This window comes from Pseudophryne corroboree, chromosome 5 (genome assembly GCF_028390025.1).
Source record: "Pseudophryne corroboree isolate aPseCor3 chromosome 5, aPseCor3.hap2, whole genome shotgun sequence".
Lineage (NCBI taxonomy): Eukaryota > Metazoa > Chordata > Amphibia > Anura > Myobatrachidae > Pseudophryne > Pseudophryne corroboree.
Genome location: NC_086448.1, coordinates 546,006,313 through 546,030,167, shown reverse-complemented (window position 1 = coordinate 546,030,167; position 23,855 = coordinate 546,006,313). Strand labels below are relative to the sequence as shown.

General features: G+C 46.2%; 1 protein-coding gene across 4 annotated transcripts in view; it reads left to right on the top strand.

The window, feature by feature from the left end:
• Window positions 1-23,855, top strand: part of KIF13A (kinesin family member 13A) — a 477,346-nt gene that overhangs the window by 415,662 nt on the left and 37,829 nt on the right. For all 4 annotated transcript variants that reach the window (XM_063923222.1, XM_063923220.1, XM_063923221.1 and 1 more), the window contains one exon: window positions 15,526-15,678. In XM_063923222.1, the coding sequence (XP_063779292.1) occupies window positions 15,526-15,678 (153 nt within the window). The remainder of the gene's footprint in view (window positions 1-15,525; window positions 15,679-23,855) is intronic.

Here is a 23,855-nt window from a genome sequence, read left to right as displayed (position 1 = left end):
ATTTATTTTACATCTTTCAATAAAACCAATGTTATACTGGTTATTATTCCTATTATCGGTGGGATGTAATGGACTCCGAAATCGCCGGAGGTGCGGGATGTCGGCCAGTCTTGGATGTTTTTTTCACTTACAAGGCAACCATGGATGTTTCTCTAACGTCCTAAGTGGATGCTGGGACTCCGTAAGGACCATGGGGAATAGCGGCTCCGCAGGAGACTGTGCACAACTAAGAAAGCTTTAGGGCTAACTGGTGTGCACTGGCTCCTCCCACTATGACCCTCCTCCAGACCTCAGTTAGAATCTTGTGCCCGGCTGAGCTGGATGCACACTAGGGGCTCTCCTGAGCTCCTAGAGAGAAAGTATATTTTAGGTTTTTTATTTTACAGTGAGATCTGCTGGCAACAGACTCACTGCAGCGAGGGACTAAGGGGAGAAGAAGCGAACCTACCTAACTGGTGGTAGCTTGGGCTTCTTAGGCTACTGGACACCATTAGCTCCAGAGGGATCGACCGCATGGAACCGGCCATTGATGTTCGGTCCCGGAGCCGCGCCGCCGGCCCCCTTACAGAGCCAGAAGCAAGAAGTGATCCGGAAAATCGGCGGCAGAAGACTCCTGTCTTCAACAAGGTAGCGCACAGCACTGCAGCTGTGCGCCATTGCTCCTCTTGCACACCTCACACTGCGGTCACTGATGGGTGCAGGGCGCTGGGGGGGGGCGCCCTGGGCAGCAATATAAACACCTTGCCTGGCAAAATCATCACAATATATAGCACCAGAGGCTATATATGTGATAAATACCCCTGCCAGAATCCATAAAAAAGCGGGAGAAAAGTCAGCCGAAAAAGGGGCGGAGCTATCTCCCTCAGCACACTGGCGCCATTTCTCCCTCACAGCTCCGCTGGAAGGAAGCTCCCTGGCTCTCCCCTGCAGTCTACACTACAGAAGGGTAAAAAAGAGAGGGGGGGCACTAAATTTAGGCGCAGTATACATATATAGCAGCTATAAGGGGATATAATTTAGTTAATCCCTGTATTATATAGCGCTCTGGTGTGTGCTGGCATACTCTCTCTCTGTCTCCCCAAAGGGCTTTGTGGGGTCCTGTCTCCTGTCTGAGCATTCCCTGTGTGTGTGCGGTGTGTCGGTATGGCTGTGTCGACATGTTTGATGAGGAGATTTATGTGGAGGCGGAGCAAATGCCTGTAAATGTGTTGTCACCCCCTGTGGGGCAGACACCTGAGTGGATGGACTTGTGGAAGGAATTACGTGAAAGTGTCGACTCCTTACATAAAAAATTTGATGACATGCCAAATGCGGGACAGCCGGCTTCTCAGCTCGTGCCTGCCCAGACGTCTCAAAGGCCATCAGGGGCTCTAAAACGCCCGCTACCTCAGATGGCAGACACAGATGTCGACACGGATACTGATACCAGTGTCAACGACGAAGAGACTAATGTTATGTCCAGTAGGGCCACTCGTTACATGATTGAGGCAATGAAAAATGTTTTACACATTTCTGATGTGACCCCAGGTACCACAAAAAAGGGTATTATGTTTGGAGAGAAAAAACTCCCAGTAGTTTTTCCCCCTTCTGAAGAATTAAATGAAGTGTGTGAAGTAGCGTGGGCTTGCCCAGATAAAAAATTGGTAATTTCTAAAAAGTTACTAATGGCATACCCTTTCCCGCCAGAGGATAGGTCACGTTGGGAAACACCCCCTAAGGTGGATAAAGCGCTTACACGCTTATCAAAAAAGGTGGCACTACCGTCTCCGGATACGGCCGCCCTGAAGGAGCCTGCTGATAGGAAGCAGGAGGCTCTCCTGAAGGCTATATATACACACACTGGTATTATACTGAGACCAGCTATTGCTTCAGCATGGATGTGCAGTGCTGCTGCTGCATGGTCAGATTCCCTGTCAGAAAACATTGACACCCTAGACAGGGACACTATATTGCTAAACATAGAGCATATTAAAGACGCTGTCTTATACATGAGAGATGCACAGAGGGATATTTGCCAGCTGGCATCTAAAATAAGTGCACTGTCCATTTCTGCCAGGAGAGGGTTATGGACTCGGCAGTGGACAGGTGATGCAGAATTTAAAAGGCACATGGAAGTTTTGCCTTATAAGGGTGAGGAGTTGTTCGGGGATGGTCTTTCAGACCTAGTGTCCACAGCAACGGCTGGGAAGTCAGCATTTTTACCACATGTCCCCTCACAACCAAAGAAAGTACCGTATTATCAGGTACAGTCCTTTCGTCCCCAAAAGAGCAGGCGGGGTAGAGGCGCGTCCTTTCTGCCCAGAGGCAGAGGTAGGGGAAAAAAGCTGCAGCATACAGCCAGTTCCCAGGAACAAAAGTCCTCTCCCGCTTCTTCTAAGTCCGCCGCATGACGCTGGGGCTCAACAGGTGGAGCCAGGTACGGTGGGGGCCCATCTCAAAAACTTCAGCAATCAGTGGGCTCGCTCACAAGTAGATCCCTGGATCCTTCAAGTGGTATCTCAGGGGTACAGGCTGGAATTCGAGACATTTCCCCCCCGCCGTTTCCTCAAATCTGCCTTGCCAACAACTCCCTCAGGCAGGGAGGCTGTGATAGAGGCAATTCACAAGCTGTATTCCCAGCAGGTGATAGTCAAGGTGCCCCTACTTCAACAAGGACGGGGTTACTATTCCACAATGTTTGTGGTACCGAAACCGGACGGTTCGGTGAGACCCATTTTAAATTTGAAATCCTTGAACACACATATAAAAAAATTCAAGTTCAAGATGGAATCGCTCAGGGCGGTTATCGCAAGCCTGGAAGAGGGGGATTACATGGTATCACTGGACATCAAGGATGCTTACCTGCATGTCCCCATTTACCATCCTCACCAGGAGTACCTCAGATTTGTGGTACAGGATTGTCATTACCAATTCCAGACGTTGCCGTTCGGCCTGTCCACGGCACCGAGGGTATTTACCAAGGTAATGGCCGAAATGATGATACTCCTTCGAAAAAAGGGAGTTTTAATTATCCCATACTTGTACGATCTCCTGATAAAGGCGAGGTCCAGAGAGCAGTTGTTGGTCGGGGTAGCACTATCTCGGGAAGTGCTACAACAGCACGGCTGTATTCTAAACATTCCAAAGTCACAGCTGGTTCCTGCGACACGTCTATTGTTCCTGGGGATGATTCTGGACACAGTCCAGAAAAAAGTGTTTCTCCCGGAGGAAAAAGCCAAGGAGCTGTCATCTCTAGTCAGAGGCCTCCTGAAACCAAAACAGGTGTCGGTGCGTCACTACACGCGAGTCCTGGGAAAGATGGTATCTTGCTACGAAGCAATTCCATTCGGCAGGTTCCATGCCAGAACCTTTCAGTGGGACCTGTTGGACCAATGGTCCGGATCGCATCTTCAGATGCATCGGCTGATAACCCTGTCTCCATGGACCAGGGTGTCTCTGCTGTGGTGGCTGCAGAGTGCTCATCTCAGAGAGGGCCGCAGATTCGGCATACAGGACTGGGTCCTGGTGACCACGGATGCCAGCCTTCGAGGCTGGGGGGCAGTCACACAGGGAAGAAACTTCCAAGGACTATGGTCAAGTCAGGAGACTTCCCTACACATAAATGTTCTGGAACTAAGGGCAATTTACAATGCCCTAAGTCAGGCAAAACCCCTGCTTCAAAACCAGCCGGTACTGATCCAGTCAGACAATATCACGGCGGTCGCCCATGTAAACCGACAGGGCGGCACGAGAAGCAGGACGGCGATGGCAGAAGCCACAAGGATTCTCAGATGGGCGGAAAATCACGTGTTAGCACTGTCAGCAGTGTTCATTCCGGGAGTGGACAACTGGGAAGCAGACTTCCTCAGCAGGCACGACCTCCACCCGGGAGAGTGGGGACTTCATACAGAAGTCTTCCAAATGATTGTAAACCGTTGGGAAAGGTCACAGGTGGACATGATGGCGTTCCGCCTAAACAAAAAGCTAGAAAAGTATTGCGCCAGGTCAAGAGACCCGCAGGCGATAGCTGTGGACGCTCTAGTGACACCGTGGGTGTACCGGTCGGTTTATGTGTTACCTCCTCTTCCTCTCATACCAAAGGTACTGAGGATAATAAGGAGAAGAGGAGTAAGAACTATACTCATTGTTCCGGATTGGCCAAGAAGAGCTTGGTACCCGGAACTTCAAGAAATGATGTCAGAGGACCCATGGCCTCTGCCGCTCAGACAGGACCTGCTGCAGCAGGGGCCCTGTCTGTTCCAAGACTTACCGCGGCTGCGTTTGACGGCATGGCGGTTGAACACCGGATCCTGAAGGAAAAGGGCATTCCGGAGGAAGTCATTCCTACGCTGATTAAAGCTAGGAAAGAAGTAACCGCAAACCATTATTCACCGCATATGGCGAAAATATGTTGCGTGGTGTGAGGCCAGGAAGGCCCCAACGGAAGAATTTCAGCTGGGTCGTTTCCTGCACTTTCTACAGTCAGGGGTGACTATGGGCCTAAAATTGGGTTCCATTAAGGTCCAGATTTCGGGTCTTTCGATTTTCTTCCAGAAAGAACTGGCTTCACTACCTGAAGTTCAAACTTTTGTTAAGGGAGTGCTGCATATTCAGCCCCCTTTTGTGCCTCCAGTGGCACCTTGGGATCTCAACGTGGTGTTGGATTTCCTAAAGTCACATTGGTTTGAGCCACTTAAGACCGTGGATTTGAAGTATCTCACGTGGAAAGTGGTCATGTTGTTGGCCTTGGCTTCAGGCAGGCGTGTATCAGAATTGGCGGCTTTGTCATGTAAAAGCCCTTATCTCATTTTCCATATGGATAGGGCAGAATTGAGGACTCGTCCCCAGTTTCTCCCTAAGGTGGTATCAGCTTTTCACTTGAACCAACCTATTGTTGTGCCTGCGGCTACTAGGGACTTGGAGGACTCCAAGTTACTGGACGTAGTCAGGGACTTGAAAATGTATGTTTCCAGGACGGCTGGAGTCAGGAAGACTGACTCACTATTTATCCTGTATGCACCCAACAAACTGGGTGCTCCTGCTTCGAAGCAGACTATTGCTCGCTGGATTTGTAGCACAATTCAGCTTGCGCATTCTGCGGCTGGCCTGCAGCAGCCTAAATCTGTAAAAGCCCATTCCACGAGGAAGGTGGGCTCTTCTTGGGCGGCTGCCCGAGGGGTCTCGGCTTTACAACTTTGCCGAGCTGCTACTTGGTCAGGGGCAAACACGTTTGCAAAATTCTACAAATTTGATACCCTGGCTGAGGAGGACCTTGAGTTCTCTCATTCGGTGCTGCAGAGTCATCCGCACTCTCCCGCCCGTTTGGGAGCTTTGGTATAATCCCCATGGTCCTTACGGAGTCCCAGCATCCACTTAGGACGTTAGAGAAAATAAGATTTTACTCACCGGTAAATCTATTTCTCGTAGTCCGTAGTGGATGCTGGGCGCCCGTCCCAAGTGCGGACTGTCTGCAATGCTTGTATATAGTTATTGTTACCTAAAGGGTTATTGTTGAGCCATCTGTTGAGAGGCTCTGTTATGTTCATACTGTTAACTGGATTAATATCACGAGTTATACGGTGTGATTGGTGTGGCTGGTATGAGTCTTACCCTGGATTCAAAATCCTTCCTTATTGTGTCAGCTCTTCCGGGCACAGTATCCTAACTGAGGTCTGGAGGAGGGTCATAGTGGGAGGAGCCAGTGCACACCAGGTAGTCCTAAAGCTTTCTTAGTTGTGCCCAGTCTCCTGCGGAGCCGCTATTCCCCATTGTCCTTACGGAGTCCCAGCATCCACTACGGACTACAAGAAATAGATTTACCGGTGAGTAAAATCTTATTTTTTTAGAAGGGCCAAACGCTTACAAAGCAAACCTTTGCCTGGTAAGTGATTGCCCCTTTAAACAACGTCCGAGGTCAGCCAGCATGCTGCACCTCCGCGATCTTAGACTCCATAATAGCACGCTGAAAATCTGAATATATGTAGATAAACTAAACAAATTAAAACATACAAAGAACCCTCAGAGATAAATGAAACTGAAAATAAGTATAACAAGTTAATGTTAAGCATTAATCCTAAATATTACTTATAATTAAATAAATCTAAATAGTAATACAGGTTGAGTATCCCTTATCCAAAATTCCAAATCCCACATTTTTGGGTCCCAACTGAGCTAATAACAACATATATATTATATATTAGGTGTGTATATATATATATATATATATATATATATACATACATGTGTGTCATTATCTCAGTAGGGGACCCAAAAATGTGTGATTTTGGATAAGGGATACTCAACCTGTACAAAATAAAAAATGCAAAAGTACATTTCTGAGAAACATGCACACATACAAAATGAGGAGTTAAGCATTAGCACCGGGCATGCCACTGGCATTAAACATTTTGAATAAATACACTAGTTATTTAGTATAATTGCCTTTTTTTAAGATGTCACGGCACCATGTCTGCAGTCACAGCATAATAAAATACTTAACCTATCTCCACTTTATCTGTCTCCAAGGTTTGATACACCTCCCCCAATAGCTTTCATAGTATACCCACATTAGTGTCCCCATGTTACCTCAGACCATGGCATACCACAATATTTAAACTAACATCCTCCTCATTCTCTCCATTGCTACGTCACAAAGCTGCTGTGGCAGCCAGGGCTCCCCTGCCGCACACTGCCTCACCTCTCCCACTGAGTCATGTCCCAGAGTGTGTTGTGCTCTTCCGCGGCCCTCCACGGTCCCAGAGCACTCCCGTGTGTCTGTGGTAACTCTGGTCTGGGCTGTGACCCCGCTCGGCTGCCGTGGTGTTTCACATGGAGCCAGTGACTGGGCGCAGCCATCTTGGTACTTCTCACATGATTGCCAATCCATAGTTAGCCAGGGCTATATATGGAGTTTCCTGGACACTACCAAGCTGCCAGTGCTTTGTGGCTTAACAAAAAGGTTAAGGCAGAAATTAATAAAAAAAAGGGGGGCTTTCAAAGCATTTAAATCTAATGGAAAGGAGGAGTCTTTCAAGTATTACAAGGAGTGTAATAAGAAACGCAAAATAGCAATAAGAGCAGCTAAAATGGAAAATGAAAAGCAAATCGCTATAGAGAGTAAAACCAATCCTAAAAAGTTTTCTCTGATGTCCTAAGCGGATGCTGGGACTCCGTAAGGACCATGGGGAATAGCGGCTCCGCAGGAGACTGGGCACAACTAAAGAAAGCTTTAGGACTACCTGGTGTGCACTGGCTCCTCCCACTATGACCCTCCTCCAGACCTCAGTTAGATTCTTGTGCTCGGCTGAGCTGGATGCACACTAGGGGCTCTCCTGAGCTCCTAGAAAGAAATTATATTTAGGTTTTTTATTTTACAGTGAGATCTGCTGGCAACAGACTCACTGCAGCGAGGGACTAAGGGGAGAAGAAGCGAACCTACCTAACAGGTGGTAGTTTGGGCTTCTTAGGCTACTGGACACCATTAGCTCCAGAGGGATCAACCGCAGGACCCGACCTTGGTGTTCGTTCCCGGAGCCGCGCCGCCGGCCCCCTTACAGAGCCAGAAGCAAGAAGTGTTCTGGAAAATCGGCGGCAGAAGACTTCAGTCTTCAACAAGGTAGCGCACAGCACTGCAGCTGTGCGCCATTGCTCCTCATGCACACCTCACACTCCGGTCACTGAAGGGTGCTGGGGGGGGGGGGCGCCCTGAGGGCAATATAAGACACCTTGGCTGGCAAATCATCACAATATATAGTCCCAGGGCTATATATATGATAAATTACCCCTGCCAGGATCCATAAAAAAGCGGGAGAAAAGTCCGCCGAAAAAGGGGCGGGGCTATCTCCCTCAGCACACTGGCGCCATTTTTTCTTTACAGTGCAGCTGGAAGACAGCTCCCCAGGCTCTCCCCTGTAGTTTTCAGGCTCAAAGGGTTAAAAAGAGAGGGGGGCACTAAATTTAGGTGCAATATGTGTATACAAGCAGCTATTGGGGGAAAAATCACTCAGTTATAGTGTTAATCCCTGCATTATATAGCGCTCTGGTGTGTGCTGGCATACTCTCTCTCTGTCTCCCCAAAGGACTTTGTGGGGTCCTGTCCTCAGTCAGAGCATTCCCTGTGTGTGTGCGGTGTGTCGGTACGGCTGTGTCGACATGGATGAGGAAGGTTACGTGGAGGCGGAGCAGAGGCCGATAAATGGGATGTCGCCCCCTGTGGGGCCGACACCAGAGTGGATGGATAGGTGGAAGGTATTAACCGACAATGTCAACTCCTTACATAAAAGGCTGAATGACGTAACAGCTGTGGGACAGCCGGCTTCTCAGCCCGCTCCTGCCCAGGCGTCTCAAAGGCCATCAGGGGCTCAAAAAAACGCCCGTTACCTCAGATGGCAGACACAGATGTCGACACGGAGTCTGACTCCAGTGTCGACGAGGTTGAAATATATACACAATCCACTAGGAACATCCGTTACATGATCTCGGCAATGAAAAATGTGTTACACATTTCTGACATGAACCCAAGTACCACATAAAAGGGGTTTTATTTTTGGGGAGAAAAAGCAGCCAGTGTTTTGTTCCCCCATCAGATGAGTGAATGAAGTGTGTAAAGAAGCGTGGGTTCCCACGATAAGAAACTGGTAATTTCTAAAAAATTACTGATGGCGTATCCTTTCCCGCCAGAGGATAGGTCACGTTGGGAGATATCCCCTAGGGTGGATAAGGCGCTCACACGTTTGTCAAAAAAGGTGGCACTGCCGTTTTAGGATACGGCCACCTTGAAGGAGCCTGCTGATAAAAAGCAGGAGGCTATCCTGAAGTCTGTATATACACACTCAGGTTCTATACTGAGACCTGCAATTGCCTCAGCATAAATAGTGCTGCTGCAGCGTGGTCTGATACCCTGTCAGATAATATTAATACCCTAGACAGGGATAATATTTTGCTAACATAGAGCATATTAAAGACGTCGTCTTATATATGAAGGATGCACAGAGGGATATTTGCCGGCTGGCATCCAGAATTAATGCAATGTCCATTCTGCCAGAAGGGTATTAGAAACCCGGCAGTGGACAGGTGATGCTGCCTGTAAAAGGCACATGGAGATTCTGCCTTATAAGGGTGAGGAATTGTTTGGGGATGGTCTCTGGGACCTCGTATCCACAGCAACAGCTGGGAAGAAATTTTTTTACCTCAGGTTTACTCACAGCCTAAGAAAGCACCGTATTTTCAGGTACAGTCCTTTCGGCTTCAGAAAAGCAAGCGGGTCAAAGGCGCTTCCTTTCTGCACAGAGACGAGGGAAGAAGGAAAAAGCTGCACCAGCAGCCAGTTCCCAGGATCAAAAATCTTCCCCCGCTTCCTCTGAGTCCACCGCATGACGCTGGGGCTCCACAGGTGGAGACAGGTGCGGTAGGGGCGCGTCTCGGGAACTTCAGGGACCAGTGGGCTTGCCCACAGGTGGATCCCTAGGTTCTGCAAGTAGTGTCACAGGGATACAGGCTGGAGTTCGAGGCGACTCCCCCTCGCCGTTACCTCACGTCAGCCTTGCCTGCTGCCCTCGGAGAAAGGTAGTACTGGCGGAAATTCACAAGCTGTACTTCCAGCAGGTGAAATCAAGGTACCCCTCCTTCAACAAGGCCGGGGTTACTATTCCAAAATGTTGTGGTACCGAAACCAGATGGTTCGGTGAGACCCATTCTAAAATTGAAAGCCTTGAACACTTATATACGAAGGTTCAAGTTCAAAATGGAATCGCTCAGGGCGATTATTGCAAGCCTGGAGAATTTCATGGTATCACTGGACATCAAGGATGCTTACCTGCATGTCCCTATTTACCCTCTTCACCAGGAGTACCTCAAAATTGTGGTACAGGATTGTCATTACCAATTCCAGACGTTGCCGTTGGTCTGTCCCCGGCACCGAGGTATTTACCAAGGTAATGTCCGAAATAATTATCCCGTACTTGGACGATCTCCTTATAAAGGCGAGGTCCAGGGAGCAGTTGTTTGTCGGAGTAGCACTATCTCGGGAAGTGCTACAACAGCACGGCTGGATTCTGAATATTCCAAAGTCGCAGCTGGTTCCTACGACGCGTCTACTGTTCCTGGGTATGGTTCTGGACACAGAACAGGATAAAAAGGGTTTCTCCCGGAGGAGAAGTCCAAGGAGTTGTCGTCTCTAGACAGAGACCTCCTAATACAAATACAGGTGTCGGTGCATCAATGCACGCGAGCCCTGGAAAAGATGGTAGCTTCTTACGAAGAAATTCCATTCGCCAGGTCCCATGCAAGGATTTTCCAGTGGGATCTGTTGGACAAGTGGTCCGGGTCGCATCTTCAGATGCATCGGCTGATAACCCTGTCTCCAAGGGCCAGGGTGTCGCTGTTGTGGTGGCTGCAGAGTGCTCATCTTCTAGGGGGCCGCAGATTCGGCATACAGGACTGGGTCCTGGTGACCACGGATGCCAGCCTTCGAGGCTGGGGGGCAGTCACACAGGGAAGAAACTTCCAAGGCTATGGAAAAGTCAGGAGACTTCCCTACACATAAATATTCTGGAACTAAGGGCCATTTACAATGCCCTAAGTCAGGCTAGACCCCTGCTTCAACACCGGCCGGTGCTGATCCAGTCAGACAACATCACGGCAGTCGCTCATGTAAACCGACAGGGCGGCACAAGAAGCAGGATGGCGATGGCAGAAGCCACAAGGATTCTCCGATGGACGGAAAATCATGTGTTAGCACTGTCAGCAGTGTTCATTCCCGGAGTGGACAACTGAGAAGCAGACTTTCTCAGAAGACACGACCTCCACCCGGGAGAGTGGGGACTTCATCCAGAAGTCTTCCAAATGATTGTACACAGTTGGGAAAGGCCACAGGTGGACATGATGGCGTCCCGCCTCAACAAAAAGCTACAAAGATATTGCGCCAGGTCAAGGGACCCTCAGGCGATAGCTGTGGACGCTCTGGTTACACCGTGGGTGTACCAGTCGGTGTATGTGTTCCCTTCTCTGCCTCTCTTACCCGGGGTAATGAGAATAATAAGAAGGAGAGGAGTAAGAACTATACTCATTGTGCCGGGTTGGCCAAGAAGAGCTTGGTAACCAGAACTCCAAGAAATGATCTCAGAGGACCCATGGCCTCTGCCGCTCAGACAGGACCTGCTGCAGCAGGGGGCCTGTCTGTTCCAAGACGTACCGCGGCTGCGTTTGACGGCATGGCGGTTGAACGCCGGATCCTGAAGGAAAAGGGTATTCCGGAGGAAGTTATCCCTACGCTATTTAAAGCTAGGAAAGAAGTGAACGCAAACCATTATCACCGCATATGGCGGAAATATGTTGCGTGCTGTGAGGCCAGGAAGGCCCCAACGGAGGAATTTCAGCTAGGTCGATTTCTGCACTTCCTACAGTCAGAGGTGACTTTGGGCCTAAAATTGGGTTCCATTAAGGTCCAGATTTCGGCTCTATCGATTTTCTTCCAAAATAGAACTGGCTTCACTGCCTGAAGTTCAGACTTTTGTTAAGGGAGTGCTGCATAGTCAGCCCCCGTTTGTGCCTCCAGTGGCACCGTGGGATCTCAACGTGGTGTTGGATTTCCTGAAGTCGCATTGGGTTGAGCCACTTAAATCCATGGAGCTATAATACCTCACGTGGAAAGTGGTCATGCTGTGGGCCTTGGCGTCGGCCAGGCGTGTATCAGAATTGGCGGCTTTGTCATACAAAAGCCCTTATCTGTATTTTATATGGATAAGGCGGAATTGAGGACTCGTTCCCAATTACTTCCTAAGGTGGTATCAGTTTTTCATGTGAACCAACCTATTGTGGTGCCTGCGGCTACTTGGGACTTGGAGGATTCCAAGTTACTGGACGTAGTCAGGGCCCTGAAAAGTATATGTTTCCAGGACAGCTGGAGTCAGGAAAACTGACTCGCTATTTCTCCTGTATGCACCCAACAAGCTGGGTGCTCCTGCTTCTAAGCAGACTATTGCTCGCTGGATCTGTAGCACGATTCAACTTGCACATTATGCGGCTGGACTGCCGCACCCTAAATCTGTAAAAGCCCATTCCACGAGGAAAGTGGGCTCTTCTTGGGCGGCTGCCCGAGGGGTCTCGGCTTTACAACTTTGCCGAGCTGCTACTTGGTCGGGTTAAAACATTTTGTAAGAGTCTACAAGTTTGATACCCTGGCTGAGGAGGACCTAGAGTTTGCTCATTCGGTGCTGCAGAGTCATCCGCACTCTCCCGCCCGTTTAGGAGCTTTGCTATAATCCCCATGGTCCTTACGGAGTCCCAGCATCCACTTAGGACGTCAGAGAAAATAAGCTTTTACTCACCGGTAAATCTATTTCTTGTAGTCCGTAGTGGATGCTGGGCGCCCATCCCAAGTGCGGATTGTCTGCAATACTTGTTTATAGTTATTGCCTAACTAAAGGGTTATTGTTGAGCCATCTGTTGAGAGGCTCAGTTATATTTCATACTGTTAACTGGGTATAGTATCACGAGTTATACGGTGTGATTGGTGTGGCTGGTATGAGTCTTACCCGGGATTCAAAAACCTTCCTTATTGTGTCAGCTCTTCTGGGCACAGTATCCTAACTGAGGTCTGGAGGAGGGTCATAGTGGGAGGAGCCAGTGCACACCAGGTAGTCCTAAAGCTTTCTTTAGTTGTGCCCAGTCTCCTGCGGAGCCGCTATTCCCCATGGTCCTTACGGAGTCCCAGCATCCACTACGGACTACGAGAAATAGATTTACCGGTGAGTAAAATCTTATTTTTAAATACATAAAAGGTAAAAGGTTAAAAAAGGATAATATAGGTCCATTAAAAGATGAATTAGGAGAATTGATAAATGATGATGAAATAAAAGCGGAAATACTGAACAAATTCTTTTCATCAGTATTCACCAGTGAAGAACTGATGGTGGGAGTAGAGCATACCAATTGTGACAGTAATGATTCATGGTTAGATACTTGTTTTAAGCGAAGAAGTAGTCCGGGAGAGACTAAGCAAAATTAAGATTAATAAATCACCTGGTCCTGATGCACTTTACCCAAGGGTTCTTATGGAGCTTAGTTCGCAACTAGCACGACCCCTATACTTGATTTTCAATAGATCAATTAGATCAGGCATGGTACCGAAGGATTGGCATATAGCTGAGGTAGTGCCATTATTTAAAAAGGGATCCAAAAATCTTCCGGGAAACTACAGACCAGTTAGTTTAATATCTTTAGTGAGGAAAATATTGGAAGGAATTCTAAGGGACGGCATACAGGAGTATCTACAGTCCGCTAGGATTATTAACAAGAACCAGCATGGGTTTGTGAGGGACAGGTCATGTCAGACTAACTTAATTAGCTTCTACGAGCAAGTGAGCAATAATCTTGATCATGGAAAAGCAGTGGATGTGGTCTTCCTAGATTTTGCAAAAGCCTTCGATACAGTTCCTCACAGGAGACTGATGATCAAATTAAAGGCGCTTGGCCTAGGAGAAACTATTTGCACATGGATAAGAAGCTGGTTGGATAGCAGGGTACAGTGAGCAGTGGTCAACGGGAAGTCCTCAACCTGGTCCCCAGTAGTCAGCGGAATACCACAAGGGTCCGTACTCGGACCACTACTGTTCAACATATTTATCAATGACCTAGAAATAGGCCTGGAAAACACAGTGTCAATCTTTGTAGATGATACTAAACTGTGTAAGGTAATTAATTCAGAATTGGATGTGGAGTCTTTGCAGAATGATCTATCTAAACTTGAACTCTGGGCGTCTAAATGGAAAATGAGGTTCAATACAGACAAATGCAAGGTTATGCATTTTTGGACTAAAAACAAACTTGCATCCTACATATTAAATGGGGAACGCCTAGGGGAAACAGAGTTGGAAAAAGATTTGGGGGTATTCATTGATAATAGGCTTAATAACCATACACAATGTCAAAACGCAGTAAAGAAGGCAAGTAAGGTGCTAGCGTGCATAAAAAGAGGAATTGAGACAAGGGACTCGGATATAATCATGCCGCTGTATAAGGCATTGGTGCGTCGCATCTGGAATATTGTGTTCAGTTTTGGGCACCATTGTATAAAAAAGACATCAGTGAACTCGAAAGTGTTCAAAGGCGAGCTACTAAATTGATTAAAGGCCTAGAAGGACTGGACTATAAGGAAAGACTTACTAGGCTGAATATGTATACACTAAAAAAGAGGCGCCTAAGATGAGATATTATTAATATCTTCAAATATGTAAAGAGACATCACAAAGAGTTATCAGAGGAATTATTTATTAAAAGAACACAGTTTAGGACACGTGGACACTCGCTGCGACTGTAGGAGAGAAAGTTCCGAACGCAACGAAGGAAAGGGTTCTTCACTGTTAGGGCAATCAGGATGTGGAATTCCCTGCCAGGGAAGGTGGTAATGGCAGACTCTGTAATTGGATTTAAAATAGGAATGGATCAATTTCTGAATGAAAAAGCTATCCAAGGTTATAATACTTAAAATATCAACGTGGTTAATCCGGGGGTAACATGAGTTATAGTAGCTAACTAGTCATAAAACATAATTCAGCAAGTATGTAGAATCATCACAACTTAAAACAGATTTGAACACGATGGGCAAATTGCCTCTATTCAACCTAAAATACTATGTTACTATGTCTCCTGATCAACTGTGCCTCTCCACAGTTATTAGCTGGTTTAATCCCAGTGTCCGCTCAATTGCCGGCTCCTCAATATCTGGTTCCATCCGGTTGTCTGCTCAATTGGCGGTTTCTGAATATCTGGTTCCATCCCAGCATCGGCACATCACCATATCTATCTTGAAGATTCACTAGTCGCACATGTTCTGTGTACCCTGACTAATTGGGTGCATCATTAGTTTGTTCTTGAGTTCATAAGCCTCGAACCGTCCCGTCTGTGTATTGCCTGATACCATAGTCCTAAGACCTTTCTACTCAACTGTCTTCATCTACTCTCTCGACTGCATGAAGAAAAGTTATATTGGACCACCAAGTTTCCGCCCCAGCCTCACAAACTCCATTCCAGCTACAACACCTTGTCCTGATCCACAGCCAAACCCATCCGTGACACGAACGTGCTGACCTTGGGATACCATAACCCACACGACTGCCAGCAGTGGATAAGTGCTGATAGCACTTTGTGACCTTCTGGTGCTGGTTACATTATTTTAAGTATCGGATGAGGTTTTAACTGACTATGGGTTACATGTCCAGTGCTTAGAATTTGGGATTTGACACCTATCAATGGAATAATGACCATTTCAGGCTCACTTCAATATTTTAAGGAACACCAAACTAAAATGTAGGTTTAAAACATATGTAAATGTTACTAGTAACTCTTAAGTATGTGTTTGAGAATTTTTTCAGGACTGTTGTATATACTTAACATAAGGCAATGATGATATGGGGAAATGTTTTTCCTGTGCACAGCAGATTTACTTTTTTTAAAGCTACGAAAAGACACTGAATATAGCTATATAACCATAGAATAGTACCAGGTGTGACTGTCCATTCCCTGACACTTATTTCTTTATTTTAACAGGCAACAGAAGAGGCAGAAGACAGAGAAACCTTAGCTTTGATGGCAGCACGGAGTGAGTATGAGGCCACATCTGATGGAGAAACCTACATTGAGAAATACACACGTGGAGTGCTGCAGGTGGAGAATATTTTGGGCCTAGAGCGATTGAGGCAGGCAAGTAGTCACATAACAGATGATTGCATGTATATACATAGTAGTTGCCTACTCTGCTGAAATGTCCAGTAGACTTTCTGAATATTGGGTGACCTCCCACATTCACAGGAAGTTAGGGTAACCTCCCGGATCCCTGCTGTGCTTAAATGGATGCTTACAAAATTAATCCCAGTGTGTGTATGTTAGATAATCTACAATGCAAAGCTACTATGGGGCAGGGAATGGTTGCAATGGTTCCACACCTCTGCATGAATTGGTGGTACCACGTAAATAATAATAATAACATAGTTGCCTACTCTATCTTAAGTTAGCCAACACAAGATTTATATTCCTTAAATCTTTTGTCAGAATATTTTTTATATATATTTATTTTTTTAATCAATTATTAGATGTCCAAATGCAGGCTTTTTATGCTTAGGTTAAATAGTTTTCTCTGAATCCATTGGTGAGACACTGGCCACTTGGAGATATGGCGCCTGATTCAGATGTAGTTGGATTGAGCACGGTTGCTGTTTACTTGAAAGTAGCAGCGATGCACAGATACATTGATGCAGCAGGGGGCATCTGGTACAAGTAGATGCCTCCTGCATGCATTTGTGATCCTCAGACACAGCATTGGATCACTTGTGACTCCATCTGCGGGCTGAGTGGCCCATGAGGTCACGCAAGCTGGCCGCTGCAGCTCCTTTCTAGAGGCCAGGAAAGACTGAGATCTTGGCCTTGGCACTCCCACAAAACAAAGGTGACGTGCCCAGGGATGGATTTAGTGGTGATGGTGCCCCTAGGTACAACAGTAACGACCGTTCCCTCCCCATCCCCCTCCCTTAATTTTATTACTTGTATTGATTGGGCCTCATTTGATGAGCCACAAACCTAGACAATTTTTTTTTTTTTAATCATGTACACATAGGGGGTATTTCAGAGTTGAGCATCAGCAAATTTGTTAGCAGTTGGGCAAAACCATGTGCACTGCAGGGGGGCAGATATAACATGTGCAGAGAGAGTTAGATTTGGGTGTGGTGTGTTCAATCTGCAGTCTAATTTGCAGTGTAAAAATAAAGCAGCCAGTATTTATCCTGCACAGAAACAAAATAACCCACCCAAATCTAACTCTCTCTCTGCACATGTTATATCTGCCCTCCCTGTAGTGCACATGGTTTTGCCCAACTGCTAACAAAATTCCTGCTGCGATCAACTTGGAATTACCCCCATGGTTTTGCACAACTGCTAACAAATTTGCTGCTGCGATCAACTCTTAAGCCCATAGTTACTAAGTAGGACAGCCTACAGGGGCTTACCAGGTTACACTCTATTCAAGATGGCATATGGTACAGCACAGTGGAAATATTTGGGAGTTACTTGTACTTTTTGTGCTGACAGTACCAACACAAGCATATAAGTGCCTCCCCACATAAGTGCTACCCCTAGGGAAATTTGCCACCGGACAACAGTTTGTAAAACAGTTTCTGTTGCCGTCCTTCCCCCTCCCCCATACGGCTGCAGACGATCAATATCTTGATGTCTGCAGCCGTACTGGTCTGTTGCATGCTCATAGTACCGAACATCTCTACTTTGCAACCAGTGTGCCAGATGCATCAGGAGCTGAATTAGGCCCATAGAGTCTTCTTCAAGATGTTGGTACTTAAATTCTTCTGAAGTGTTGACTCTTCCCTCTTTCATGTCCACATCCTGCTGGGAATCCATGGACAGGACAGAACCAGAGACTAAACAAAAAGAAAGAGACTGAAATGTCTCAAACTTTAAACAGAAGAATTACAGCAGACTGTAAAAAGTGTAGGCTTGCAATGCATCCAATGGATACAGAGGAAAGGATGTAATGAAATTATAAAAATCTGTTTTCTCTATAATCCTATGGGTGACACTGGACCCTGGGGAGGGGAAAGGGGATCCAAGTATTTTCCCATTGGGATGGTATGCTCACAGAGGTGCAGTACTCAACACATTATGATAAAACTGGTTTCAGTAGCTGCAAACACATTTGTTAAAAAGTGTAGACCAAAGAGCGGGTGGCTGCCTGACACAATTGATCACTAGATGCCCTGTGTTGAACCACCCAAGAGACTGATCTGGCAGAATAGGCCTTTGTATTTTACATGGTAAGGAACAGGTTTCATCCTACAATGTCTTCGGGTTAATTCACATCCATAATTCATTTAGCAATGGTCTGTATGGACACAGAAAACCCCTTTTCCTGTCTGGCTGTAGCCAGTTCAGAGGATATGTTACACATCATCCCTTTTATTGAATCCAGACGTTCTGGCTCAAGAGTGCGGCTTCCCTGTGAGGGGGGAGTGCACTGCAAACACAGTAGAGACCCCCCTAGAGATGGGGGAACTTTGTGTTACAAGCCTGACAACTTTTGTGGCAGACATGTTCATACAGCAGACACAGGAATATGAAATATACACAGCAGCCTTGTATAAAGCCTGTATGGAGAAACAGAGAGGGAGAGAACCAGCACACCGTTGCCTCTATCAGCTAACGCAATGCTTTGCCAGGTAGAAACTATAGTCTTAATAAGGTAACAAAAAGGGCAGACTAGATGGGCCAAGTGGTTCTTATCTGCCATCAAATTCTATGTAACTAGTTTGTTATATGTATGTATACACAACAACGTGGGTTCTTCCTAGGCGGCTGCCCGTGGTGTCTCGGCCTTACAGTTGTGCCAAGCAGCTACTTGGTCTGGTTCAAACACGTTTGTGATATTCTATAAGTTCGATGCCTTGGCCGGTGAGGACCTTCAGTCAATTGGTTTTGCATGGGTCTCAGCACTCTCCCACCTGTTCTGGGAGCTTTGGGATTTCCCCATGGTACTAATACCATCCCAGTATCCCCTAGGACATTAGAGAAAATACCCAAAAGAAAGAAGGAAAAGGCTGTATTGTCGGTGCACATAGGGAAGATTAGATCTGGTTATCACATCTTAAAATTTAACTTTAATTATTATCTATTTAAGAATCGTGTATATTACTTACACATAACCATGAGTATAAGCACATATCAGGAAAATCTTCATCTAACACGTCGCTATCTATATATATTTAATGAAGGCTTCTCTTGTTTAACAATTATATTAGAGGATGTTTTACTTCTAGAGATGACATAAATTCTGAATATTTAATTATTGGAGCTGATTGACATATATCATATTATCAGCAATATAGTCCGCAATAAAGGAAGAAGCTTTTCTTCTGAGGACATATTAATATGAATATTCCATGGATCATAACATGTATAGTGTAGTCGGAATAACTAAAGGAAAGATATATCCTTATATAATATCATACATGTTATTGATCATAAACAATTGAGGAAGACATCCATCATCCCAGAATATATTATATATTTATATTGAACCTATAGTACCACCAGTGTATTTCACACTTCATTATACATCTGATTCAATCAGATATAGCGATAGCTGTTCTGTCACAATTAAGCTGGTACCAACAGCCTATATTGCAACAATATCTAAGATATCACTATAATTAACATCTTCTTTTGCCCAAATGCCTCGTCTAAGAGCTTAATAATAACTAAACATACGAATGAATATTGATCCCATTATGGAACAATAGGATATACATTTCTGGATATTGGAATAAGACACGTGGACACACATTTTAATCTTTAAATCACCTTTATTTCACTGGCACTTTGTATGTTTTGTCTATGTCACAATTTTAACCTCTATGTTTCGCTTATACTCATGGTTATGTGTAAGTAATATACACGATTCTTAAATAGATAATAATAAAAGTTAAATTTTAATTAAATACAGGCAGATGTGATAACCAGATCTAATCTTCCCTATGTGCACCGACAATACAGCCTTTTCCTTCTTTCTTTTGATAGCTGTAGTTGGTAGCACCCCCACAATAGATGGTAATTACCACGAATTCAAATAGAGGTCTGTGATGGAACTTATGTTTCAAACGTAGATTAAGAAAATACAGTGTGTGTGCAGATACAATTTTTTGTTCATTAGAGAAAATAGAAATTTAATACCTACCTGTAATTCCTTTTCTCGTAGTCCGTAGGGGATATTGGGCGCCCGCCTCAGTGCTTCGTGTTTCCTGCTTACCTTGTTGTAAGTTTTCTTCGTTTGGTCTGCTGTTGCTGTCTCTGTCCCTGTTCTGGTTAGCGTTGCTATCCTTTATTACTGTTGTGTGTTGGTTCGTTGCCTCACCGTTATTCTTGTCTATTTTCCTTCTCTCAAATAATGTCCGTCTCCTCGGGCACAGTTTTCCTAGACTGAGTCTGCAGGAGGGGCATAGAGGGGAGGAGCCAGCACACACTGAAGATTTCTTAAAGTGTCAGGCTCCAATGGACCCAATTTATACCCTATGGTACTAATACCATCCCAGTATCCCCTACGGACTACGAGAAAAGGAATTACCGGTAGGTATTAAATTCCTATTATATCTTGTAGCAAGGTTGGAGACACTGGTCTGTGATATTGCAGATTGGGCTGGAGCAGGCACTTTAATTGTAGCTTTAATTCTAAGCTGTTCCCCTTCTGCAACCCCATCAAGCAAGTCCTACTCTAGGTGCTTGATGGAGTAGTTCACGTTGTGAGGGGTATCTTAGTTGTTTTTTTAATTTTCTGTTTATTTTATACCTAGGGTCTATGTGCTGATTGAATCAGCGCACAGTGAGACTGTAGTGGCCGCAGAAGCCTCCCTCCCCAGGACTCCTATCTCAGTGTAGACCGCCTGGACCTGGGAACAGTGCGCACCCTAACCCTTTTAGAGGGTGGTGGTTGGCAGTGCTGTCCCGGATGGTGGAGCCATCTTGCAGGGTTTTGTTACTGCAAGGGGCAACTTTACAGTGAGTGCGCACCAGTCAGGCTGCTCGTGATTGCAGACAACAAAGTGCTTTTCCCTTATAGGGGTGGGGAAAAGTACTTGTAGCAGAGTGTGTACAGCCACTGAGAGGGTGGCGGACGTTGTCACTGTTGGCGTTCCCTAGACCTAATTGCAGCAGTGGAACAGTCCTGGCTGTGTAGGTCTGTTCAGTAAGTGAACTCCAGGGAATAATTGTGGACCCTGCATGCTGTGATTTTCAAGGTGGTGCAAGTTTCTTTCTCCGCTTCTGTCCTCTGCAACAGTTAGCCTCTAAGGTAGGCTAAGTATTTGTGTTTTTTTATCTATATCTGGAGAATTTGTATAGTTACTTAGCGACCTGGGTTATTCATTTCCTGTATCTGGGAATTTGTTATACCTGCGTCTCCTACACATAGGTGATCATTCCGAGTTGATCGCAGCCAGCAACTTTTGCTGCTGCTGCTGCTGCGATCAACTAGTACACGCCTATGGGGGAGTGTATTTTAGCTTAGCAGGGCTGAGATCGCTTGTGCAGCCCTGCTAAGCTAAAACAATCTCAAGCAAAAGAAGACTAGTTACCCTGTGCGACGATCCCTGTGATGCTGGAGCTGGCTTTGACGTCAGACATCCGCCCTCCGTTCTCCTGGATACGCCTGCTTTTTACTGACCACTCCCTGAAAACGGCTCCAAGCGGTCCGGATCCGCTCTGTAACGCCTTCTTCCTGTCAATCTTATTTGCGGTCGGCTCTGCGACCGCTTCCTTTGTAAGCCGCGACGTAACCCGGCAACTCCTGTCGCCGAGCAACGTCGCGCACGCGCTTGCGACCGCCGCACATGCGCATTCCGTACCCATTCGCACAGCAGCGATAAACCACTGCGTGTGAACGGGTCGGAATGACCCCCATAGTGAGGTCATGTGGGCATTATAACAGACAAAGCCAAATCCATCAAAGTGAAAGCATTACTATGGTTTTATTTTTCACTTGTACACAGTGTAATAGTAAAGTACCGTGTGGTCAGGTGGACCCTGTGGCATTGTGCACTAACTGTCATGCAAGATCTTCGCCTGCTCCTGGCACTGTGTCTTTCCAAGCAACATCTGATCCACCCTGGCTACGTACCATGGAGTGTGTACAGCGTCGGGGTTTGAAAATGTGTCCTCTTATTTGGAACACTTTTTCGAGGATCCTCAACTGTGTAAGGCACATAAGCATCTTCCTCCTTCCAGATCTCCACTACAAGTTTCGAATTCAGAGGAGGAGGGATTTACAGAGACCAGCGGCGTCCTGGAGAGTGAGATCCTTGACTCTTCTTTAAGTCATATTGTGGAAGACCTCACTGATGTTGTGCGTTACTCTCTGGACTGTTAAGATGTGGATTCCAAAATGAAGGCTGTGTGTCCATTCATGTGGCGGCACAAGAAGGTTGTTACTTTCCTATCTTCTTCAGATCTCTCTAATCTCATTGAGGAGGCCTGGAAAGCACCAGATAATTTCTCTGTTCCTTGCTAATTTGCTACATTTTATCCACTTCCAGTAGATCCATGTATCCAAGTGGGGACTGAAAGGTTGTCTCAAGTCCATTTTTATATGCTCAGGGTTATTTTTCGACATTTACTAGCCTCAGTATGGGTGGCTTTTGTAGAACTGGGCCACCAAACTCATTGAGGGCTAACACAGTGACTCATCCAAGAACTTCATCTTGCAATTGGCAGAACAGCTTCTACGGTGCAGCGGAATATGTGTGTCAGGCTGTGTGTGACGGTGTTCTTGTGGCTTTCAGGGTGTCAGCTGCGGCTGTTTTGGTTTGAAGGGCCCTTTTGGCTCTGCAATTGGAATGCGGATTCGGAATCAAAACGTTCCTTGGAATCTTTTCTGTTTAGTGGGGGCGTTCTAATTGGGCCTGAACTGGACATTTTTATTGCCCAGGCTACCGGTGGGAAAAGCACTTTTCTGGTTGCTGCTTCTAAACAATGGGGTCTACGTTTCTGAGTTCTCTACTCCTCCTTTCAGGGTGGAGTGCCCACTAGAGATCAGTTTGCCAGAGGCCACTTCTTCCTCATCAAGGATATGTCTTCTAAGGGCAGATTTTCTGTTGTCAGCCAAGGCTATGGAGAAGCCTGGAGGTGTCTCTCTCCACTCAGTGTGGTCGCAAGTTGGTGGGCGGTTGCTCCAATTGAGTGGAGTTGTCTTCGGATACCTAGGTGCTGGGCATCATTTTCAGAGGTTAAATCATCGACCTCAGGGGTCTGACACCACTGTTGTTTTTCACTGCCGCTCTTCCCCAGGATGTGGGGAAAAGGGTGGTATTGGACCAGGCTATCAATTTCCTCCTCTTGGACAGCATCATTGTCCAGTTCCTCCGCTGGAACTGAAACGGGTTTTACTCTAACTTGTTCTTTGTTCAGAAGCAGAACATCTCATTCTGACTGATCTTGAATCTTTGCGCCTTGAACCCTAAATTGGGGTAGCTTGTTTGCAAATGGAATCTCTCAGATCGATAATCCATAACTTGAAGGCCAACACATTTTTGGCCTTACTGGATAACAGGGACATCCAGGTATCTTGTGATTTAGGAAGGCCATCATTCTCTCCTTCGTTTTGCAGTCAGATCCAATCACTACCATTGGAAGCCTAGTCTGTCCTGGCTAGCCGGCAAGTTTGTATTCCATTTGACAACGCCATGATGATGGCATATGTAAATCATCAGGGAGGCTCCTCCGATGGCAGAGGCAGCAAATATCCTTTTCCTTCCAACGGTTAGTTTAGAAGTGGGACCTTCCACAAGTGGATCTTATGGCCTCTCGACGCAACTTCCACAATTTTCTGCGAGATCCAGGGACCCGCTGGCTTTTTACAGTGATGCCATGACGGGTCTGTGGGATGTTCATCAAACCCCAATGTTGTCTTGGGGACTGAAGCACATTAAGAATCAAGAGGTGTCAGTAATGCTGTTGTCTCCAGACTGGCCATGCAGGTCATGGTATGCCGACATTCTCAAAATGTCTAGATCCTGGGTGACATCTTCCACTTTAACCAGACCTGCTACAACAAGATCCATTTCTACATGAGAATCTTCCTTGGTTGGCTTTAACAGCCTAGCTTTTGAGACCAAGCTTTTGAAGACTGAAGGTTTTTTTTCCCTGGTAGTCTGTACTATGCTGTGGGCCCAAAAACGGTTTTGGCATGCAATTTCCACAGTATGGAAACTGCATTTTGTGGTGTAAGCAGAGAAAGGTTCATACCTCTAAGTTTCATCTCTCTCATTTCCTGGCCTTACTTCAAGGGGGTTTGGAGGCCGGTTAAAATATTCCAGCAGCATTTGGCACTT